This window comes from Bradysia coprophila, unplaced genomic scaffold (assembly GCF_014529535.1).
Source record: "Bradysia coprophila strain Holo2 unplaced genomic scaffold, BU_Bcop_v1 contig_94, whole genome shotgun sequence".
NCBI lineage: Eukaryota > Metazoa > Arthropoda > Insecta > Diptera > Sciaridae > Bradysia > Bradysia coprophila.
In genome coordinates, this window is record NW_023504022.1 from 6,706,591 (window position 1) to 6,732,832 (window position 26,242).

The 26,242-nt window shown below is 33.3% G+C and overlaps 1 protein-coding gene across 1 annotated transcript in view; it reads right to left on the minus strand.

The window, feature by feature from the left end:
- LOC119085164 (homeobox protein aristaless) overlaps positions 1–26,242 on the minus strand; it is a 40,992-nt gene that overhangs the window by 9,895 nt on the left and 4,855 nt on the right. The window contains exon 2 of the mRNA XM_037195462.1: positions 9,419–9,739. Within this exon, the coding sequence (XP_037051357.1) occupies positions 9,419–9,678 (260 nt within the window). The 5' untranslated portion in view covers positions 9,679–9,739. The remainder of the gene's footprint in view (positions 1–9,418; positions 9,740–26,242) is intronic.

Below are 26,242 nucleotides of genomic sequence, written 5' to 3' on the forward strand. Positions count from 1 at the left end.
GGTGATTTGCATGCAATTTAAACAAAACCAAATCAATTGTTCATGTGTTACATTTACATTATGGAAGAGGAATGTCTTATTCTTTATCCAAATTTGTGCACAGCTAATTGTGTTTTTCTTTCTTTGTTTAACAAGTGTAACTTTCTGCAATAAGTCACTAAATAAACATTTCGATAAACTACAAAATAATTCAATAATATTGTATTATGGCTTGCCTACGTCTACGATATGCAAATTTATTAAATTTTTGTGGACGAAAGAGCGACGCAATCTCAATAAACTAAACAGACATCTGAAACAAATTATGATCGGATCTACTACCCTCTCGTTTTCATACGTTTTGTTCATTATTTCATTATTGTTGCTTGACATTAGAGATTTTTTTTTTTCATTGTGCAAAAGTCAACCGACAAGAGGACAGCGAATTATAAAACTTGTTCGTCAATTTGTAAATTTTAATTTAATTTTTGTGCTTTATTGTGACTTTGATATCAATTTCTATCAGTATTTTCGAAATTAGTTCAGCTAAATGCAAAGGAGTTGCGTGTTCAAATGTTGGATTTGTTGTATTAAATCAGTAAAAATGTTTTCTGTTTTGATCGTCTACAATCATTGTTTGGAATATTCTGTTTCGAATAGTTAACAATATTATTAACCAAGATGGCTCAGTATGTTTCTCAATTCGTCGGTCCGAAAATCAATAAATTGAAACAACTTTAAACATTTTGTGACCTTAACGCCATAATATCAGCTGTGGCTCGAAATATAAATACAAAAATCAAATTAGAATTTCTTACGTGTAGTCGAATTGACTTCAAACATAATTTTGTCATTTCGCTTGCACGTAAGGTGCGAGTTTTTTTAAAAGGAATTTTAACGTGATCTTATGTGTTTAAAGATTGAATTAATAGCTGATGATGTGTTATGTGACAATAAAGTCACGAAGCGTCGGAAAATGTTTCAATTATGGATATTTTTGATCGACAAATCGAGAGACATGAAACCTCTAAAATGTACAATAACTATTCGGTATAAGTATTACCGCTGTGCATTTTATATGTGATTATGATGGCCAATAATATTGATGATGTCTCTAATATCTGCAAGTTCGAACAAAACGCCTTTACGTTGCAGTTTGTAAATGGATGAATTCCCTAAGATGAAACAACACGCCTTTACGTTTCGCTTCGTAAATGGAATTGTACAAACGCCTTTATGTTACATTTCTTATAAGGATGAATTCCCAAGGATTGTACAAAAATACTTTACAGTAAAGGCTTTACGTTACATTTCGTAAAAGGATAAATTACTAATTGATAAGATTAACAATAAACAGATTATCATTAAGAAAAAAAAATTAACAAAATGTTTGTTAAATCCTAGCGATTTTTTGATTTTGATTTTTTGGTGAGATTTGGTGACATCACAAAAATTCGCATCACAAAGATCCGCACTGACTTAAAACACCTCTTTGTCTTATTTTGTCATAAATTGTTCACTCCTTTTATTTGATTGCAAAGAAATTTTCAGAACAAACAGAAAGATGCTTTAAAGAGGAGGTATTTCTTGTCTACCTCTTGAATAAAATTTAAACTCATGTGAATACGGCCGCAAAGCTCACAGTAGTGAAATTTTCTAGATTAAAAGACTTTTTTAGCAAATAAATCTACTAAATTGACCCGATTTGCTCATCAATAAGGTATGCAACTAGTGTGTTTACGGCCCTCGCTTCGCTCTGGCCGCACACTCGTTGATTTTTTTTCTAGCATAGACAGCAAGAAATCACGCATAGAAGTCTTTTCAGAACAAATCATAGATTATTGATCCATCATTTTCCATTAACGTTAACTTCGTTAGTAATTTCAGTTCTGTCGAAATTACTCCGTATGATAAGGAGACAGAGCCATCACAAATTTCATTCTTAGTCGAATAATTTTTTTTGTTGAATTCAAGCTATCGTGCTATCAAGCGACCGACGAGACGAAAATTCTTTTGGGAATATCTCTAAGACCTGCTCTAAGGTGACTCGTCCGTTATTGGCCATCTTCAAACTTAACCTCAGGAATTTAAATCCTCTCGATTTAAAAAAAGTTTTGGAAATCTGTTGAGAAATACTCAAGTTATCAAACGTCGATTAAAAAGAAGTTTTTGGAAATCCGTTTAGGATTATTCAAGTTATCGTGGAATCAAGCGACGAGCCAAAAATTCTATTAAGAATATCTTTAAGATCACCGGTCCGTTATAGCCCATCTTCAAACTTGACCTGAGGAATTGAATTCCTCTTCGATAAAAAAAAGTTTTTGGAAATCCACTAAGAATTACTCGAGTTATCTTGTTATCAAGAGACAAGACAAAAATTCTTTTGAGAATATCTCCGAGCTCCCCAGTCTGTTATAGCCTATCTTCGAACTTAACCTAAAGAATTTAATTCCTCGTCAAATAAAAAAAATAATTTGGAACTCAGTTGAAGATTGCTCAAGTTATCGTGTTATCAAGCAATGAGACAAAAATTCTTTTGGGAATATCTTTAAGATCATCGGTACATCATAGCCCATCTTCGAACTTAACCTCAGGAATTTAATTCCCCGTCGAATAAAAAAAAAATTGGAAATCCATTGAGAATTACTCGAGTTATCGTGTTATCAAAGAATGAACAAAGTGTAACAAACATTTTCTGTATTTAAGATTTTTGGTCATACATTCATGTATTTTCAATCATAGTGAACATTTTGTGACAAACATTTTAGAGTGTTAATCATCCGTAAGACCCATGACTTTCAGTCAAGGGAATAAATGCCAATATATATTTCGTCTTTAGTTCAAACATTTAAAAAAAAAGTCAAAAATGTAAAAACAACTGATTTTGTCATGCAAAAATATAGATAAAAATTGACAAAATTGCCGACCACGAAAATATGTCGTCGATTTATATGCATTTTTTATGCATAGGTAAAAAAGACAGGAACATGCAACGCAATATTTTGTCTCACATCAAAGTTCGACTTCCTTGTAAGACAAATATTACGTTGCATGTTACTGTCTTTTTTACCTATGCATAAAAAATGCATATATATCGACGACATATTTTCGTGGTCGGCAATTTTGTCAATTTTAATTTTGTTTACGAGATCCCAAAATTGTTTCTTCCCCCGAAGTAATCCATGAATCGTCTGTATTCAATTCTATTTGCATTCAATGCAACACTTTCAAAATGGATCTTATCGATATAATTTTAACATTTAATGAATTTTGTAGGCGGATTAGCTCAAAAAAGACAATTTTTCTTTTAAATAATTGCGCCAATATATTTCGTCTTTAGTTCAAACATTTAAAAAAAAGTCAAAAATGTAAAAACAACTGATTTTGCATGCAAAAATATAGATAAAAATTGACAAAATTGCCGACCACGAAAATATGTCGTCGATTTATATGCATTTTTTATGCATAGGTAAAAAAGACAGAAACATGCAACGTAATATTTTGTCTCAAATCAAAGTTCGACTTCCTTGTAAGACAAATATTACGTTGCATGTTCCTGTCTGTTTTACCTATGCATAAAAATGCATATAAATCGACGACATATTTTCGTGGTCGGCAATTTTGTCAATTTTTATCTATATTTTTGCATGCAAAATCAGTTGTTTTTACATTTTTGACTTTTTTTTAAATGTTTGAACTAAAGACGAAATATATTGGCGCAATTATTTAAAAGAAAAATTGTCTTTTTTGAGCTAATCCGCCTACAAAATTCATTAAATGTTAAAATTATATCGATAAGATCCATTTTGAAAGTGTTGCATTGAATGCAAATAGAATTGAATACAGACGATTCATGGATTACTTCGGGGGAAGAAACAATTTTGGGATCTCGTAAACAAAATTAAAATTGACAAAATTGCCGACCACGAAAATATGTCGTCGATATATATGCATTTTTTATGCATAGGTAAAAAAGACAGTAACATGCAACGTAATATTTGTCTTACAAGGAAGTCGAACTTTGATGTGAGACAAAATATTGCGTTGCATGTTCCTGTCTTTTTTACCTATGCATAAAAAATGCATATAAATCGACGACATATTTTCGTGGTCGGCAATTTTGTCAATTTTTATCTATATTTTTGCATGACAAAATCAGTTGTTTTTACATTTTTGACTTTTTTTTTAAATGTTTGAACTAAAGACGAAATATATATTGGCATTTATTCCCTTGACTGAAAGTCATGGGTCTTACGGATGATTAACACTCTAAAATGTTTGTCACAAAATGTTCACTATGATTGAAAATACATGAATGTATGACCAAAAATCTTAAATACAGAAAATGTTTGTTACACTTTGTTCATTCTTTGATAACACGATAACTCGAGTAATTCTCAATGGATTTCCAATTTTTTTTTTATTCGACGGGGAATTAAATTCCTGAGGTTAAGTTCGAAGATGGGCTATGATGTACCGATGATCTTAAAGATATTCCCAAAAGAATTTTTGTCTCATTGCTTGATAACACGATAACTTGAGCAATCTTCAACTGAGTTCCAAATTATTTTTTTTATTTGACGAGGAATTAAATTCTTTAGGTTAAGTTCGAAGATAGGCTATAACAGACTGGGGAGCTCGGAGATATTCTCAAAAGAATTTTTGTCTTGTCTCTTGATAACAAGATAACTCGAGTAATTCTTAGTGGATTTCCAAAAACTTTTTTTTATCGAAGAGGAATTCAATTCCTCAGGTCAAGTTTGAAGATGGGCTATAACGGACCGGTGATCTTAAAGATATTCTTAATAGAATTTTTGGCTCGTCGCTTGATTCCACGATAACTTGAATAATCCTAAACGGATTTCCAAAAACTTCTTTTTAATCGACGTTTGATAACTTGAGTATTTCTCAACAGATTTCCAAAACTTTTTTTAAATCGAGAGGATTTAAATTCCTGAGGTTAAGTTTGAAGATGGCCAATAACGGACGAGTCACCTTAGAGCAGGTCTTAGAGATATTCCCAAAAGAATTTTCGTCTCGTCGGTCGCTTGATAGCACGATAGCTTGAATTCAACAAAAAAAATTATTCGACTAAGAATGAAATTTGTGATGGCTCTGTCTCCTTATCATACGGAGTAATTTCGACAGAACTGAAATTACTAACGAAGTTAACGTTAATGGAAAATGATGGATCAATAATCTATGATTTGTTCTGAAAAGACTTCTATGCGTGATTTCTTGCTGTCTATGCTAGAAAAAAAATCAACGAGTGTGCGGCCAGAGCGAAGCGAGGGCCGTAAACACACTAGTTGCATACCTTATTGATGAGCAAATCGGGCCAATTTAGTAGATTTATTTACTAAAAAAGTCTTTTAATCTAGAAAATTTCACTACTGTGAGCTTTGCGGCCGTATTCACATGAGTTTAAATTTTATTCAAGAGGTAGACAAGAAATACCTCCTCTTTAAAGCATCTTTCTGTTTGTTCTGAAAATTTCTTTGCAATCAAATAAAAGGAGTGAACAATTTATGACAAAATAAGACAAAGAGGTGTTTTAAGTCAGTGCGGATCTTTGTGATGCGAATTTTTGTGATGTCACCAAATCTCACCAAAAAATCAAAATCAAAAAATCGCTAGGATTTAACAAACATTTTGTTAATTTTTTTTTCTTAATGATAATCTGTTTATTGTTAATCTTATCAATTAGTAATTTATCCTTTTACGAAATGTAACGTAAAGCCTTTACTGTAAAGTATTTTTGTACAATCCTTGGGAATTCATCCTTATAAGAAATGTAACATAAAGGCGTTTGTACAATTCCATTTACGAAGCGAAACGTAAAGGCGTGTTGTTTCATCTTAGGGAATTCATCCATTTACAAACTGCAACGTAAAGGCGTTTTGTTCGAACTTGCAGATATTAGAGACATCATCAATATTATTGGCCATCATAATCACATATAAAATGCACAGCGGTAATACTTATACCGAATAGTTATTGTACATTTTAGAGGTTTCATGTCTCTCGATTTGTCGATCAAAAATATCCATAATTGAAACATTTTCCGACGCTTCGTGACTTTATTGTCACATAACACATCATCAGCTATTAATTCAATCTTTAAACACATAAGATCACGTTAAAATTCCTTTTAAAACAAGGCATCAGAACAGTCGGAGCGTTTGCTGCGACTTAGCCCCGTACAACCCGTAATCCTATTTCGTCCGCAACCATAATACGTCCGTAGCCCTAATAAGCCCGGAACCCTAATACGTCTACAACCCTCTAATGCGTCTGTTACCAAAATGCAAGTCAAGTTGGGAATTGTCAAATTTACTGAAAGTGTTCATTTTTAAAATTGCGCATAGCGCAATTACGAAAGCCCGTACGAAGTACCTCTCAAATAAAACCAACAATTTACGACATTATTTTAGAAACCCAAAATTTTTTGCCAACTTTCCATTGGGTATTCAATTACCTCTCAAATGAAACAAAAACTAGCAAAATCGGTTGAGATTTACTCGATTTATGTGCAAAAAGCACTTAGGGCCGAGTAGCGGCCTTAGTGCAAGGGCCCAAATTTGAAACTTTTTTTTGCCATCATTCTATTCGGCATTCAATTATCTCTCAAATGAAACAAAAACTAGCAAAATTGGATGAGATTTACTCGATTTATGTGCAAAAAACACTTAGGGCCGAGTAGCGGCCTTAGTCCAAGGGCCCAAATTTGAAACTTTTTTCGCCACGTTCTTTTCGGTATTCAATTACCTTCCATAAAAAACTAAATCTAGCAAAATCGGATGAGATTTACTCGATTTATGTGCAAAAAACACTTAGGGCCGAGTAGCGGCCTTAGTCCAAGGGCCCTAATTAAAAAAAAATTTCGTCACGTTCTTTTCGGTATTCAATTACCTTCCATAAAAAACTAAAACTAGCAAAATCGGATGAGATTTACTCGATTTATGTGCAAAAAACACTTAGGGCCGAGTAGCGGCCTTAGTCCAAGGGCCCAAATTTGAAACTTTTTTCGCCACGTTCTTTTCGGTATTCAATTACCTTCCATAAAAAACTAAATCTAGCAAAATCGGATGAGATTTACTCGATTTATGTGCAAAAAACACTTAGGGCCGAGTAGCGGCCTTAGTCCAAGGGCCCTAATTAAAAAAAAATTTCGTCACGTTCTTTTCGGTATTCAATTACCTTCCATAAAAAACTAAAACTAGCAAAATCGGATGAGATTTACTCGATTTATGTGCAAAAAACACTTAGGGCCGAGTAGCGGCCTTAGTCCAAGGGCCCAAATTTGAAACTTTTTTCGCCACGTTCTTTTCGGTATTCAATTACCTTCCATAAAAAACTAAATCTAGCAAAATCGGATGAGATTTACTCGATTTATGTGCAAAAAACACTTAGGGCCGAGTAGCGGCCTTAGTCCAAGGGCCCTAATTAAAAAAAAATTTCGTCACGTTCTTTTCGGTATTCAATTACCTTCCATAAAAAACTAAAACTAGCAAAATCGGATGAGATTTACTCGATTTATGTGCAAAAAACACTTAGGGCCGAGTAGCGGCCTTAGTCCAAGGGCCCAAATTTGAAACTTTTTTCGCCACGTTCTTTTCGGTATTCAATTACCTTCCATAAAAAACTAAATCTAGCAAAATCGGATGAGATTTACTCGATTTATGTGCAAAAAACACTTAGGGCCGAGTAACGACCTTTGAGCCCTTCCAACAAGCCCACGTTACATCTTACCCAAAAACAATGTTCAGCAACTTTGTTCTACTCGTCAATACCTTTCATTTGATATATCACAAGCAGCTATTGCGTGCGTATTTCGGTAGATATCGTCGAAAGACTGAAAAACACCTATAGGGCCCTAGCTCTGGAGGGGCCGACCCTACCATGCCCATTTTCGAACTTGACCTTACTTTTGTCGATACCAATCGGGGAAAAAAAGAATTTTGAAAAAAGGTTGTGATTTACTCTAGCTAGAGGGGTCACGGACGGACGGACGGACGGACGGACGGACGGACGGACATTTTTTTTATTGCGGATTCGTCATCTATGAACATAACCAAATGCTTTGCCCTTACTGTCTGCTTCCAATTCGACGTGTTACAAACGGCATATTAATCTTATAAGCCCCCAGTACTTCGTACGGGGCTAAAAACTCGCACCTTACGTGCAAGCGAAATGACAAAATTATGTCTGAAGTCAATTCGACTACACGTAAGAAATTCTAATTTGATTTTTGTATTTATATTTCGAGCCACAGCTGATATTATGGCGTTAAGGTCACAAAATGTTTAAAGTTGTTTCAATTTATTGATTTTCGGACCGACGAATTGAGAAACATACTGAGCCATCTTGGTTAATAATATTGTTAACTATTCGAAACAGAATATTCCAAACAATGATTGTAGACGATCAAAACAGAAAACATTTTTACTGATTTAATACAACAAATCCAACATTTGAACACGCAACTCCTTTGCATTTAGCTGAACTAATTTCGAAAATACTGATAGAAATTGATATCAAAGTCACAATAAAGCACAAAAATTAAATTAAAATTTACAAATTGACGAACAAGTTTTATAATTCGCTGTCCTCTTGTCGGTTGACTTTTGCACAATGAAAAAAAAAAATCTCTAATGTCAAGCAACAATAATGAAATAATGAACAAAACGTATGAAAACGAGAGGGTAGTAGATCCGATCATAATTTGTTTCAGATGTCTGTTTAGTTTATTGAGATTGCGTCGCTCTTTCGTCCACAAAAATTTAATAAATTTGCATATCGTAGACGTAGGCAAGCCATAATACAATATTATTGAATTATTTTGTAGTTTATCGAAATGTTTATTTAGTGACTTATTGCAGAAAGTTACACTTGTTAAACAAAGAAAGAAAAACACAATTAGCTGTGCACAAATTTGGATAAAGAATAAGACATTCCTCTTCCATAATGTAAATGTAACACATGAACAATTGATTTGATTTTGTTTAAATTGCATGCAAATCACCGATGTTGTGTTATTATAAAGATGAACATATTTGTATAAAATGATAAAGATTTGGTGTGATAAAAAAGTATTTCAACGAATGTTCGTTTTTAAATGCATTTGCGGCATTCGATATACTTTTTGTACTGGGATAGGGTTTTTGCTGCTGGGAGAGAAAACGTACTAAAACGTAAAAAGCTGTCAAAAGATGTGACAGAAGGATTAGCTAAATATACTGAAATCAAATATTTTTAAAGTTTAGGGACTGTAATCTGTTTTCTTGTTCTATGTATCGAGTTGACAAGCATTCTGTCCCGTCGAGGTTAATATTAGGTATTTCCTCACCGCAGACGCGGGAAAAAAACATAATTACTAAAATATCTGTAACACACTCTCATTTTGTTAGATTTTCTAAAACGTAATGTTCAAACCTACCTTGTAAACACATCCGGATAATGCGTCCGACTGAATGCTTTCTCCAATTCTTCCAATTGAAAACTGGTAAATGTTGTTCTATACCGTCGCTGTTTGCGCTTCGGCGCAAATTCGTCCATATCACCCTCGCTATTTTGATCCGATATTGGACTGCTTGTACCGCCACTGGTTGCCGGTCCCGGTCGATCTGGTAAATTTCCCAACAATGATTTGGCATCGTGAGGTACGTCCTCAATCTTCGTTTCCTCCGATATGCCCATATTGGGCGTATCAAAGCTTAATGGTCGGGCGATGGTGAGGTTTTAGACGATGAAGAGGATTCTGAAAGAGAAGGGAAGGAACATTGAATGGTTAATTGCGTAGAAACAATGAGTTGAGTAAATTGTTGCAGACATTAGGACGACCGACGCAGGGCATATTATTGGGAACGTTATTTACCGAAATTACTGAAATTACCCTAAATTAGAAAACGGTTTTCGGTCAATTTCAGTAAATTTTCGGTAAAATTAGGTAAATTTCGACAATTTTCAGTAATGTCGGTAAATAGAATTCCGAATAATAGGCCCTGGCCACGACGTTGGACTATCTTATGAACTAAGTTTCAGTTTGATGACCCATGTAATCAAAATAATAATTGGAGGTAATAGATGACAGTGATAATTCATATACCTTCCAAACCAACAGACCTTTGGCCATTAACTTAATTTTTCCTTGTTATTTCCGAAAAATTTGTCCGGCTTGCCATTTAAAAATGTTCAGTTAATGCAAATGAATTATTTAAATAAACACAACTTATCGAGAAAAACAAAAAAAAAACAAAAAATTCCAATCCCTGATGGTTACCAATAGCTAAAAATTTCGGTTAATTTAATTTGTTGATAAATTCTCCATTAGTAAATGTTTTAATGACTAAAAGGTTTCAGTAAATATGAAGCGAAAAAAAAATGTTTTTATCTTTAGCCACGCTTAAGACATAAACAGGGTTGACCAATTTATTGAACGAAGTTGAAAAAAAAAAAACAAATTTTTTATTGATTTTTAATTAAAATAAATTAATAAAACTTAACAAAAAACCATTTGCATTTCTCATTTTATATGTCATTTATCCCAAATGAGGAAAAAAAATGTTTGTTTCCGATTAGACAGAAAACTGCGTTTATCATCCGCATTATGTAGTGTAGGTATGTAATATACCTGGCGTTATACATATTATACACATTTAATAACTAACAATGAACCACACTGACCCAATGATTCCTACGAGAAATGATTCACGAACATTAAAATATCTTTTTTTTTTCAATTTTCTTTTTATTTGTTTTCATTGTGCTCGAGATTGTGGCTGTTTGATGGTGATGGTATGTCCGTTGATAATATGTGGCGCCGAAACAACTTATAAAGAAATAAATAAGAGCCAACAATTTGTAGAATTAGTGGTAAACATAATGTAACAATGGTTGTTGTGTGTGCTTTTTTTTCATTCGTTCGTTCGTTCGTTTTTCGGATATTTATAGGCACAGGCACACAAAATTGGATTTTTTTAAAATTTTATTTTAAAATTTGCGTAAAACATTCCTTTTGCATCAATTTGTGAGCAATAAATCAAAGCTGAGCAATTTGTTTTGGTTGACAAATCAAAGTTCGTAAATCGTAATTGACTCTTTATATAGGTTGTAGGACTGCCTTTCACAAACAGCATGAATGAATATGGCCCAAAAACTGTTCTTTTACTTCGCTTGATCCAAGCATTTTCATTTGAGTAATGGTTCAGAATCTTGTACTTCCATTTACATTTACTTTACTATATAAGAAGTCAAAAACCAGCGTCCATTGCTTATATGACTTTTCACAGTAACAGATGAAATAACTGAAAGTTGCGGGAATCGGGTTTTTGCGACGTAGAAACGTAATTGTAAACTCAGCACTACTCATTGCCCAGAAATGGGCCATTTTCGGAAATCAATAACATGGCCGTAGCTCGGACACATTTACCTCTTGTTATCAACTCATTTCTTCAATGATGAATTTATGCGTAAAAATACATTTCTTGAAATAAAAAGTGGGATGTTTTTGGAAGATAAGAATGTTACCATTGGTAACTTACCAAGGAAAAACATCCACTCAACTGTAAAAACTTTATTGGTCCTGAAGCGATGAATCGATGGAACTAAATAAGAACAGGTCTAGTTCTTGCTGTACAAGAGAGGAAGTGAATTTATTAACTTTTCAAGTGCCATACAGAGTTGAGTACACTTTTTGGTGAAATTGTTTTTGAATCGGACACATCATTTTTGTTTTCGGACGTTTATGGTACTATCGATAGGGAATTTCAAGGTGATCATTTCGTAGAAGAAGTTTTTTTTAAACGACCTCTCTGGCTCGGGGCGACTCTAAAAAAATTTGAAAATTTCAAAATCTTGACTTTTTCAGAAAATTTTTCCCCGAAATGAAACGACCCGGCCGGTTTTGATCTAATGGTAGTTTGTAGAGAATTGACAGACGATTCTAATAAAAGTATCGTCGGGTCGAAAGGTTGTAGCTGTGAGTCAGGGTGAGGCATCAAAGTCCAATTTTATGGTTTTGTCAATGAGCACCCCAACCGATTTTTCATTTTATTGGCTTAAAATGAAGGCTAGCACATCCCATTTAACATATCAAAAAATTGGGAGGGGGTTTTTCAATTTTTTCAAGAAATCTTAAAAAACTTTCTTATGGTTGCCCACATTCCTCAGATTATTTAATGGAAATGTATGGAAAGTTCGACTAAAAATGAAATTAATTGCTATTTTCTGGTTGTCCTGGTCTACCGAACAATCATATGCACTAACAAGAAATTTAACATTTTTACTTTGTGAATGTGGACAACTTTCACAGATTTTTTTCACCATCGGGAAGCTGTCTGGTCATGTCTAGCTCATCCACTGCTGGGTAGAGCTTCTGTTGCTACTATATCTCATGGCCTGAGACCGCAAATTTCCAAAAATACCATACTTGCCCTATTCGCTATCTGGCTTGTATTCTTTACGATGTCAAATATGTGGGTAAGTCGACCTACTCGAAAGATTTTTGAGGTAGTTTTTTACTCCCAACAAAGTTACAAATTATGTCAAATAAGGTGGTTATGGACTCATTTAATGAAGTTTACACGCAAGGTGATACATTCTGATATTTCTTGACAAATTTCCGGTCTATAGACATAAAGATCATTGAGTACTGATAGTGTTAAGAAATATCAGAATGTATCACCTTGCGTGTAAACTTTATTAAATGAGTCCATAACCACCTTATTTGACATAATTTGTCAGGTAAGGTTTCTTCAAACAAAAACCTGGCCTAAAGTTTCAGGTAGAGTCAAGTTTTTGATGTTATGTTCGAGCCTTATGTGAAACTGAACACTATTAATCTGTTATCAGTAAGGAAGTTGTCGAAATAAATCTCCATTTTTCACAAAAATGGGAACATACCTCTGCCTAAACTTTGTCCCTTTACTTTATTTGTCGCGAGATTGAAGCAACGATAGAAAAACATCCTCATGTTCATTCGTGTTTTATAGGTAATCGAAGAAACCAATGTGCAATAGCAACACTTCCGTTTGCGTTAATATAAACGTCTTTATTAAAATGGCCAAATGGTCAAGTCTACTTCAGTTTATTGATTGCATTTACCTCTTTACCTATAGGTATACCTATGCAACACATGCACTTGCAATACAAACAATAATAAAATTGTTTCGTTCGTTAAATATAATATTATTATGGTGCAGGATATCTAATATGCCACTGAAAAATGCAATTATAATGAAAAGTAAATATTTTCATTTATTATTAATGATTGTGTAAGTGGGATGTATAAAAATTAAATAAATTTTTATGGCCGACGCATCTAAATTAAATATAAAAAAAACGAACGGACGAGCGAATGGTAATATTTTGTGACGAGCGTACCCATCTGTTCGGATTCTTTGTTATCGCATGGACATGCAAAAATTTGTAGGTGTTTTACATTATGGTCTTACGGTTCGTTATTCTCGGCTATCGTAATACGTTTTTTTTGTTGCTTTTATACTTTTGAAAGCAACATTACTTTATGACCTCTGAAATCAGTGAAAGATCGGTTGAAAATTACTGAATTGTTTTAACAAATAGAAAAAGTTCTGCAAATAAGTTGTGCAATGCACTTCAGCAAATCTGAAAATTGTTATACCCATTCACTGTCGTCGTTACAACAAAACATTTTTTTCTTCTTCAGCAATCATTTCATCAAATTTATTATGCCAAATGATATTGAATTAATTATGAAATAAAACAATCATAAAATCCATCGAGCGAACTTCCTAAGCCAGACGCCGTGTGCATATTTTGCATCATGACGCGACTTTTGGTATATTATAGTGTTGTTTATCACAATGCTTTTCGTCTGCTTAAACAACAATTCATTTCAATTAAAAAAGGAAGTTCTTCAAGATCGACACAATTAGTTATGGAAAGTTGAGTGAGAGGTGAATGGTTTCCTTTTTGGAGGCAACTTTAAAATAAATACGACAGCGATGGATGGGAAGATATATTTTGTTTTATCTACATTAGTTGATTATTAGTCGATATTTAGACTGGCGAATCCAGGTTGAAATCTAGAAATATTGAGCAGTTTAGTAGATGAAAATCTTCATTGACCCGTTTGAAGCATAATAGTACTTTATTTACGAATGGGGCAAATGATGGAAATGGTACTTCTTGCGTAAAATTTACCGATCGGGGCGTTGCCGAAGAAGTACCATTTGCATCATTATAGGACAAATGTCAATGCCAAGTAAGGTATTTTATACAAAATTTTGAGGTAAAGTTATGGCTTCGTGAAGTAAACTTAACTTTACCTCACGTTTTTGAATTAAAAAGATTACTAATTGCGGCTCGGCTCGAAAAAAGGGTAAATTCTAGTTTTTCTTTCGAAAAAGTCGAGATTCGGTCTCATTTTGAAATGAACCTGTGACCCAAAGAATAAAATATTTTCGGGAATTACACAGATTTCCGATTGAATTGAGAGGAATGTAATTATAATTGTTGAGGTGAATCTGAAATGAATAAATTTCACTTGTCGTGAATGTAGCTGTGATTGAGTTACGTGTGTGTGGTGTGAACAGGACCTAAGTGAAAGGTTTCATTAAGTGTCGCTAAATGATAAAACATCACAGTGAGCTTTAAAATGTCCATACCTGATATGTCGTGCACATGAATTTTTTTATTGATATTAGTAGAGGCCAGCCCGTTATTAAGAATCACATACTATCAAAATAGACACACATTTTTCTTTGTTTGGGACCTAGGTCAATTTTTGTTTCCTCTAAATTTGTATTGCTAAGTTAGTCTAGAGCCCCACCTTTCCAACGATACCAAACATGCTGTGCTTCAACATGGCCAAGTAACTTTCTCACAGACTAAAGCAGGGCCAATTTTTGGAAATTTCCAAAAAATGCGAGAATTCAAACACCGCATTTTTCCAAAATTTCAAAGGGTTTTGGCAACTTATGAACTCAGCCTTGCGTTTTAGCTGACTCTCAATTATTTTGTTTGATTCCGCTTTCAAATTAAGTCGTGCATGATTAATTTGAAAGATGAGAGCGTCAATAATCAAACAAAATCATTGAGAGCCGGCTGAGCTCATGGGTCAAGAGTTGCCAAAACCGTTCGAAATAATCAAAAAATTCGGTTTGTGAATGTTCGCAGGTTTTGGAATTTTTTTTTTACAAAAATAGGCCATGGACTTACTAAAGAGCTAGCTTAAGTTAGAGCTTAAGCTTAAATTTCACTATGCCTATAGGCATGTTCTGTTCACTGAAAAATTGTAGTGACAAACTTCACTAAATTTCACCAATTTTCACTGAAATTAGTGAAAAGTTTCACTAATTTAGTAGGCATATTCACTGAAAAATAGCATCAAGGTCAAGCATAATCACTGACAGATATCACCACTCGATGATAAAATTTGTCAATAATCGATACAATATCAATTGAATGTTTTATCGATATTCGATAAATATCGGCTGATAATCGAATTATCAGTCAATATTTTTCGAATTATCAGTCGATATAAAACATTCGATTGATCTTTTGAAAATGTTAATAATCGATTTTAACCTTAATTTCTCCGCATTATAAAAGAGTGAATTTATGGAAATTTAGCTGTTCTAGCAAGCACACATTTTCCTTAGGTGTATACCATTTGGACGAGATGAGTATACTTGGGTGGGTCAGGTCCCTTAACTGAAATTTTTTTCAAAAGATTTGTTAGTTTTTCAAAATTAGATTTAATCGTGAAGGGGCTTCAAAGCCGTGAGTTTTGTTTGTTCCATTAGCTCTATTCATCTCACTTCTTCTTAAGGTTCTTAAGGTTCATAAGGTTCTTAAGGTTCATAAGGTTCTTAAGGTTCATAAGGTTCTTAAGGTTCATAAGGTTCATAAGGTTCATAAGGTTCATAAGGTTCTTAAGGTTCATAAGGTTCTTAATATTTTAGGCAAATAAAGATGTACTCGAGCTATCGTGTTAACAAGCATTACGGACGTTTTTTACATTTAACGATTTTACTAATCTAGACCATTTTCAAGTAATAATAGTGTTCAAGTCATTTTCTGACATAAGAACCTGATTTTCAGTCAAGGGAATGATAGTTTCTAACTTGTACATTATGGGGATTTTTGACGTCTCCTCCCCCGAGAAAAGTCCTTCAAGCTGATCCTAATGGAGGTTTTTGAATTGTCGACTTATTTTACCAATGAAAAGCTCAATATATTGTCGGATGGCTTTTCATCCGAGAAAATAGTAAATTAGAACACATCGGATAACATTCAATTATCTAGCAATTAAACGGCACAATTTAACTGGAAGAAATATTTTACACAGAAAAACTGACAACAATACCATAAATAATGGAAACTGAAATCAAAAAGCGTTTTAAAACATCTATCCACCCAACTGGCTAATTATTATTTGAATTAATTATTTTGTTTACTTAACTTTGCATTTGTTTGCGGTTCAAGTGATATTTCCATTATCCGAATGGAAAGAAGTAATTAAACAAGACAGTATAATTAAATAATAACACACTCTCTAGTGTGCATAAAAACAACATGCCAGCCCCAGATGCAGGTGTTTAATAAAAGAATAAAAATTCAAATAAAAATAAGGATTATAACCAGCACCATTTTTCTGTACACATTATTACATGGGCTTCCATTCTGCAATATAATAAAATCGACATTGTATTAAATGCTCTTATTGCAATCATTACGAACAACATGAATACAACATTGTTGTATTTTAATTGAAATAATAAATTTTTATCCAAAATATTATAATGAACGGACACATGCCATACAACACACTAAACTAAAAAAATAATAAACAAATGTGATGTGAATGCACAGCACATAATATTCATTGTAAGTAAACCATTCACTTCAGTAGGAAAATAATGTATCCCCAACGTAATGAATCAAATGTCCGTAAAAACGTGGAAACGGTATTGTATGATCGATTGAAGGAATAGCTTTCGCTTCGTTAATGTGGCTAATAAATATATTTCGCTTGGTATCGTCACGTCTATAAATTAAGTGCAGTTTTACTTTTAAAAAATATTTCTTTATTCAAAAACGGGAGGTAAAGTTAACTCTATTGCATGGATCCAAAACTTTACCTCAAGTTTTTGAATAAAATACCTTACTTGGCAATGGGACAAATGATGGAAATGGTACTTCTTGTCTACCGACTTCGGCTACGCCTCGATCGGCAAATTTCACGCAAGAAGAACCATTTCCATCATTTACCCCATTGTTAAGTAATGTACTATTAATTACGCGTAGACAATAAAAACTAAACCATTTTATACCATGATCTGATAGCGGGTGGTACGTTGCAATTATTTAGCCAATTAAGAGCGTGTTTACCTCCTGCTAGCATACGAAATACGTAACCATGCAACAAAAAGTTCATCTGGACTAGTGGGGCTGCAATTTTTAACCTTTTATCTTAGCTATAATCTACCAACGCGTCGTAGGTTGCCATCTGATATCGACAACAACGATGGAAATAAGCGATGAGCTGTAAATATTATTCACCCATATAGCAAAATGTGTGCTTTAACCGATGAAGTAATAGATTCTACGTTGAGCACTAGAAAAACGTTTCAACAATAGGAAAATAGATTCAGTGTGGTTATTGCTATTACAATCTCTATCGTTCGTAAGCCATACTCTTGCCTTTCTAAATAAATTTAGCTGTGAAAATATTGGAAAATGTGAGAAAATGCAAGAAAATATAGGAAGGCGTGATCCATAAAGTATGTAACGCAAAAGAGGCATTGGTAGGTCAGAATATTTTGTTACAGACAGCACAAAATATTGAAAACTCTATGGGAATTTTGTGACTATCATTTTCTGAAATGACATTAAACTACCATAGAAGGTCAAACATTACCAGTCAGTCATTGTACAATAGCCAGTGTGGTGAGTGTGGCGAGTATCATGGTGGTATCATTTGAAAGCTGTTCACATGTAGACATACGGTGTAAGTTGATTGCAATTAATTTTATAAAAAACTGTCGCTCAGTGTTTGTTCAAAGTTCACAGACGTAAACCAAATTTACAAAATTCCAGCTAGATCCACAACTCCCTCAGTCCCCAAAATTTTTTAGTCATCTGTCACTCGTAGTAGGATATCGACATCGACAAGTGTGTTAATCTGATTTATTGCATACATCGGACTCTACTGCATAAATCGATACCATTTTACAGTCGGAGAAAAATAGATTTTGGGATTTTAAGAGACATCATCGTTTTCATCGTTTTTCTGTATTCTCTCATTTAGCATGTTATTTCAAATGGCAATTTGAGAATTAGAGAAATGATGATATCTCTAAAAAACCCGAAATCTATATTTCTCCGACTGTAGCATTGATTATCCGATTGAAATGCAATTTAGCACTTCGACTTTTTGTGAAGCCTGATCATTTCTCTTTTCTCAATCTGTGCTGACCCAACAATCGGACCCAAGAAAGTAAGCTCCAAACATTTTTTTATTCAAATTTGGGCAAGACATTCTTCAAATCCATTTTTTGCCATGAGGTCACGATGGCTCACTTTTGTGCAAATGTACAAAACTGTTGAAGCCAACATGACGACCATTTTTGCCGCTGATCTACTTTCGGTTGAAATGAGATAAATTAAGCTCAAGACCTTTTGTGTCAACGTTAAATGTTACAGAATAACAAAATTCCAGTGGCCTTTTTCGCTGCTGGGCGTTTTTTTTGTTGTTTCTCTTATCATATGTTTTCTACGTTAATTACTGAAACGGTGCCTTCAAAATCGGAAACACATTACTATGACAAGCCATACACCTTATAGCTTGTCGTATATAATACAGCAGCAACAGAAAAAGGTTTATAATTTCCAATTCTTCTTAACGATCATTATCAATAAATTAATTATTTTTTTCTCTTTCGATTTTATAATTAAGTATTTGATTGTAATTATAGGTAATACGTGATTTAATTACGATGTGATGATAAAGTGAAGTTAATCACTAACGCCGTTTGGACGTATTATATACCTGTACAAATCGTACACACAACTATCAGCAACAGTTGTTAGTCATTGTGTATGTGTATATATGAGTATAGCGTACCTACTGTTTGCACCTCACTTAAAACAAACAAAGGATCTAGATACGTTTGTGGTATAAAATATGTAATCGATTATCGATTGAATTGATGAATTGAGTTTTAAACGCACCTACTAATACTAATTGGAGTAAAATTCATATAGAAATGCATCGTTTATGACTGCACCAGTTTTCCCTAATTATTAATTATTTAGAAGAAAGAAAGAAAGAAAAAACTGTTGAATTTCTGCGAATTAAAACCAGACTCAACGGAAACGAACTCACGTAATCCGAACCTGTATTATTGGAGAAATTTCAATCAGAAACCAAATCATTTCAAATCAATTGATGTTCCAATAATTTTCTTTTGATTAAAATGAAACTGAACATAATGATGATGATGTTGTTGCTACTTTTATTGTCTATGGGTCTACCATACATCAATCTTCATAGTAATGAAACTACTCATTTTAAAAGCCATTCCGCTTTCAATCTATACACAACAGCGTTGAATGTGAATGGTGAAAACATCACAGACAAATTGTGATCTTTGAATGAGAATAAACGCCAACAGGAACAATTATCACATATGACGGCACTTAATCAAATTATGTTCATGCTGTTGTGGAATGTAGTTGATTGTATCATATGTTCCGAAGGTATAAAGAATTCTCGGAGAAACTATAAACAAAAACCCGCATCTTTAAATTAATTACGTTTGAGTTGGTGAATGGTAGGTAAAATGTATATTAACCTCTATATGATGATGTGACTGCAGAAGCAGTTCGTTTTTTTTATTTTTGCCTCCTGAACCATATAATTTTCTTATGCCAATTCGTTGCAAGAATGTAAAACATTCAATATCACTTCGATTATAATTGTGATTGAACTCATTTAAAGTGCATAAAAATACGTATGCACTGCACACACATGCACAATTCATAACTCGAAACTCTACGAACTGACGATTCTTAAAACTCATTAAATTACATGAAAACCATTATTGGTTTTGTTGCTTTTTTTTCACGCAATCGAGACACTCTCTGGTCGTTCGTTACACGAACGAACATACACTTCTGTGCTGTTAGGTAAGGAAGCCAGTATCATTCGTCATGCATACGAGTATAATGTGTACACGAGTTGTTATAAATGATTTGAATTGAAAATTAGCAGCTAAATTCTTGTTGAATTTCTGTTTAACTTCAAAGTCATCAAAGTGGAGCACTGGACTGTTTTGCATGTGTTGTTGCGAATAAAAGGAAATGGAAAACGAGCGAATGCATCACACATTTTAAAAGTTGATGAATTGTGAGTATAGCGACTCGTCAAGAACGTTCTCAGCGATTTGACCAAATTCAATTTATTTTACCTTAAACTGAAAATTTTCACTTCATCTACGATTCACTAAAGATGTACGTGGCTAATATTGCCAAATAAGGTAGGTCATTATTCAAAGCATGTCACGTCAAACAATTATTTTTATCTCTTTCTACCACGTTTTCAACCACATATTGCACCTCTTTCGTTCACATGACATACACTTATGAATGGTCCTTAGTCGTTGACACACAAAATTGATTACAAATTTCCTTGAATTTTAGAAGAGAAATGAAATAGAAGTTTGCAATGTATTAACATAAAAGCAAACGGCTATGGCATCTGTTATAGACAGCGATGCCAAAAATATTAAACAAACTCAGGCTAGTGCGATCTGATATAGAAAACTTTATGTTCAAACATTTGAAGTAAAAGATTTTCCCTTAAGCTGTTGAAAATATTTAGATCAAAAGAAGTAGTAACAGACTCGATAATTGTGTTAGTGGTATGCCTGCCGTCTGCTTCGATTATTTATAATAATAATTTCGTAGAAAATTGGCAATTTATAAGGTAAATAATATAAATCGAGCAAACACATCAGTTTAATAAACCGATTTTTTTTAGTGTGTTCGATAAGTATAAAATCACTTCATAAGTACTTCATAAATACGACGCTCTATAATTGAATTTGAAAATTGAAAACCAGTCGGTACATTTACGAATAGTTACCAAATGAAAGAAAGAAAAAACTCAAACAATTTCAGGAAATTTATTGAACAAACTGAATTTATCAGATATCAGATATATAAGGTAGCGAATCGGTCTTTGCATCACTTTCTTGATTCCAGTAATTGAAGGTAACGATTGTACAACAATATTTAATCATTCAGTTAAATAAACAATTTCTTATCGAAACAAATCGATATTATGTGTGTGGACGTATCATGCTTGTTTGTTGCGATAAATTTTAAAGAGGAAAGCATTGCTGGGTAATATCTGTTTAACAACCGAATTAAAATGAAAAATCGAATGTTTTTGATAGGTTACGAGCGGTTTTGAATAGAAAACCAATTTCAGATCTGCTACTTCATTTCGTAGGAGCCTGTTTACTACAGTTTTGTCGAGAAATTCGAGAATCGTTTTGAATACAATGAGAGAAAAGTGAAATTCGACATCTTTTCTGATTTGGGGGTTATTGTTATTCCACACAAAATGTGCAGAGCAAATGAAAATATAGATTTGTTATTTTAGTATTCCATTCTTGTTGCGAGTCAGTGTCTAACAAAAACTCAGAAAATAAAAATCGAGATTTTCATTTGTTCAACGAAATTCTTGTGGAATCTATTACAAACTGCAACATCCCCAAAACAGAAGATATGCGGAGTTTCACTTTTCTCTCCATGCATCTAGAATTTTTAAGAATTACAAAAATTATTTTTTTTTAAATTTTTAAAGTGCTGCAAATCAGAATTTAAATTTCCAAGAATTTTCGAAAGTTTCAAGAAATTGCATTTCCAGACTTCTTGAATTCCTTAAACAACGAATTTTCAAGAAAGAGAATTCGCAGAAATAGATACTGGATACAGGAAACAAAAGGGCGAATTATTCCTCTGAGAGCACTTTCGCGTTTCGTAAAAACTTATTATGAAAATTGCGAATTTCACATGACCTTACACTTTTGATCGAAAACAAAAGCTCGGGTCAGACCCGGTCGATTTTCTATTTTTAATTTTTTCACCGCGGAAAGCCTATACCGAAGTTAGTAAATGCGTGAATGTCTATCAGGACAGGGATTACGACATCAGTTCTCTGTTCTCTATTCAATCAAAACTCTACCGATAGAGAACGATTCACTATCTCACTGAAAGATGTCGCTGCGACAAAACCATTGTCAACAGAAAAATAATTAATTTTTTAGTCGACGGATTTTAGTCGAATAAAATGCCATCGTGTAGCACATGACCTCAGGACTCTAGAACAGCAATTATTTGTTAAATCGGTCCTATATCGGCTTGGCTATAAGAGTCTTAAAAAAGGATGTGATGAAACGGCAGCAAATGTTTTTTCAAACCCTTATCCCCGCCATATAGCCGATATAGGGCCGATTGAAAGACTGATTACTGTTCCGGAGTCCTGAGATCATGTGAAACACGATGGCATTTTATTTGATTAAAATCCGTCGAGCAAAAAATTAATAATTTTTCTGATGACATTGGTTTTGTTGCAGCGACATCTTTCAATGAGATAGTGAATCGATCTCTATCTGTAGAGTTTTGATTGAATAGAGAAAAGAGAACTGATGTCGTAATCCCTCTCCAGGAATAACGTTTGGATGAATCTATAAAAATTCATTTTTCAAAATTTGTCTAAAATTTATTGTCTGCGCGAGATATCTGAAAGATAAATCAATCTCGATTGGTTTATAAAAAATCGATTTTTTTTTATGCTACGAGTGTTTTTAAGAATTTATTTATTGATTGCCATTAGGAACGTAAACTAAAATTTTGAGTGCTTCGGAACATTAATGCCTTTTCAATCTTTTCTTTGAAATATCAAATATCTAATAAAGACAATTAATTAATAAACTCCAATTTACATAAATTAATTTTGATTGATTTACGTAAAGTGATGATTATAAAACAGCGCGAACATCAAATCATATCAACTAAAATACACACAGACAACACACCAACCACACATACATGCACTTAACAAATAATATTCTGCTATCTGACGATGTGGAATTAAAAAATTAATTTCTTTTTAATATTTCCTCGGTTTAATATTCTGTTTTTATTTTATAATCTTAAATCGAAACCAACATATCTACCGAAAACAAAAAATAGATAAAAACTTTTCATCAAAACACAACAAATTATAATTAAATAAATTTTTTCTGTTAATTGTGTTCCGTCCGCGATTTCTTAGCGTTTGATAACGACACTATACGATATTTATCTTTTTAATTAACTCGGTTTAATTTGATTTACCTACATTATTTTATCGGGTTGGTGTAGACGATATACTTATAAATACATAAAAATATTTATACGAAACACATTCGATTGAATAAAAAAGTAAAAAAAAAAATATATCAGCGAGCGGCTCACTAATATAAAACGATTATGAAGACAACAGCAAACTGTTTCGACCAAGGCTTACATTGAGTGCAGTTTTTCTTTTACGATAATATCGAAAAAAATACAGTTTGTCGACAGAAATTTCAAGTTTATTAAAGTTAGTTCGAGTTAATGTATATGGTTAGATTGAGTAGACGAACAAGCGTCTGCTTTAGAATGGGAAAATAGTCGTATGAACAGTAATGGGATATAGCGAGGGAAATAGTATCGGTGCTACTTGACGTGGCATTTAGTTTCCATTCGAAATTCTTCTTTGTCAGCATCTCTTCTTTTCTCGAAAGATTTTTGGTCATATGGAAACTTACTTAGCATACCACATGTTATGTATATTATCACAACTAGGGATCACTCAAGGACGGCGTCTACATGTGATGGGCGGCAAAGGGTGATACATCAAAAAGTTATTGAAATCTTTTAAGGATAGCCGCTACAGTCCTACAGTTACCAATGCCACTGACCGAGATGTTTTTTTACCCGAGTCATCTGTTATTCCCTTGACTGAAAGTCAGGGTCTTACGACAAAAATAAGAGTACGATAAGATTACTATAACGATTTGCTGAAAATGTGTCACATTGATATGACAAATAGGGTGGGTCGTATTTTCATTTTGTTTTTATTTTAAAAGGCCTGGCCCCAGGCTGTACTCAGAATTGACCAAGGAATCCGAAAAAGCAAAAAATTTTTTTAAAAATTCATTTTTCCCTTGCCTTAGGCTGATTTTTGATTTTTGGGGTAGCAGCATGAAATTGCACACAATGTTGACAGATATCTCGGGCAGTTGGGAACAGAAGACATTGCTGCTAACTGTAGTGAATAGCTGAGGAGTCCAGCTATGAAATACCATAAGAACGTTGTTGTTCTTCGCCTTCACTCGGGCAGGGTAACTCTGTCAGTGTTCCCAACTAAGACTTTTCCACCAAAAATTTCAACTGTATTTGCAAACAAAATCGGCAAATGACGACATAATGCATCGTGTGAGGTATGTCTGAACAGGTAATCTCATATAGAATCCATTGCAGAGAAGTTTTATGATTACAAGTTGAAAAAACTCATAGGAGCTTTGTTTTTGAAGCGAAAAGTTGGCAATTTTTTGTTAGAATGAAAAAGTTAAATGAACAAAATAGGTTCTAATCTGGTGAAATTGATAGTTTTATACCTATTCACCCTAAATAACAATTTTCTGAGCAAATAAACGTAAATTCGTCGATTTTTGGAGTAACCACATTATCTCGATGGTTTAAAAAAATGCAATCAAGTCGAACGATGTCCCCTGAGCTTAAGTAACCTCTCCACATTTATCGAACTAGAGTTTATTTTTGAGAATTATTAATTTTTACTAACTGTGAAGTGGTCATTTGACCTCACGGCACCCTAGATACCTGCTGCACCAATAACTGTCTCGTTCCCATTACTTTTAATTTTTTGTGTGAAGCAGTTCAACCACAGGCGTCCTCGAGACCAATGGATGCGTGTTTCGTAGTCACTACACCGAAACCTATCCTACGCACTTTGCCACCCTTTATGCATCAAATCACAATTTAAATAGTTTTCAGTCAAGGAAGCTGTTAAGACCGAAGACAAAAATGAACGATTATGCCGATCTTGTATAAGGTAAATTTTATGTCAGAATTATTGAAGTAGTAGATTGTGAATAAATTTGTTGTGTGAATCGAAGAAGTAAAATACTCGACAACCCAAATGATGGTATTATTTGCCGTCTATAAACTTGAAACCGAAACTCAGATTCAATGATTGCTTAAAAATGTAAGAAAAAAAAAACGAATTCCGAAATTGAATAGTACATCTATTAAATCAGATGAATGCCAAAAACAACAACAACTTCGGAATAAACAAAATAAAAATCCTCTCTGCATTCCGTCATGATATTTAACAAATCCTTTTACAGCTCACAACGCAATCGCCAGTTTGAATTTTATAGCAAATTAACGTTCTTTTTTTTCGTATTCGGTTTGCCCAGTTTTGTTACAATAAAAAGTAGAATTCAAAAGAAAATTAACTTGTTCATCTAAATTGAATTTATTTTCGATTGGAAACAGCTAGGTATATATCTTAAATGATATATCAATTCGTCGATAAAATAAGATTGTAAAACTTTGTATATTGAACTTGTTCAGACGCTGTGTTAACATGGTTCTTATATTGTATCGTTCATTAGTACTCTCCTCGCATCTTTAATTTTATTTGGAATTTTGATTATCCATTTTTTTCCCTTTCCTTTCGTACGATTTTATGTGGCAGAAGTGAAGAGACGACGAAGCGAATATTGCTGGTGCATTCGGATATTGGTTTTTATATTGAGCGTTCCGATTAGCATCTGTTTTTAATTATCAAAGTTCCAGTCCAGAGTTGTTGTTTTTTGTGCTCGATATTCCAGCAGGGCCTATTTCGAATTAATTTCATTGCAAAAACAATTCCCATTAGAGTTGTTATATGAAATCCACGTCATAATTCTCATAAATAAATTTATTTCTGGAAATTTGCAGTCATTTCCACAGTTACTTTTTGTTTATCTACGAAGACATACGTCAATTCTTTTTCAACCCGTCACATACTATTCATCTGTTGTCGATAACGACGACAAAAATAATGACAAGATCTGTGTAAATATGGTTCTTTATATGGTGAAATGCATGTTACAAAAATTGAAGTACAAGATTTGAAATCAACAAAATAAAAATACTTTGTTCGATAGAAGTA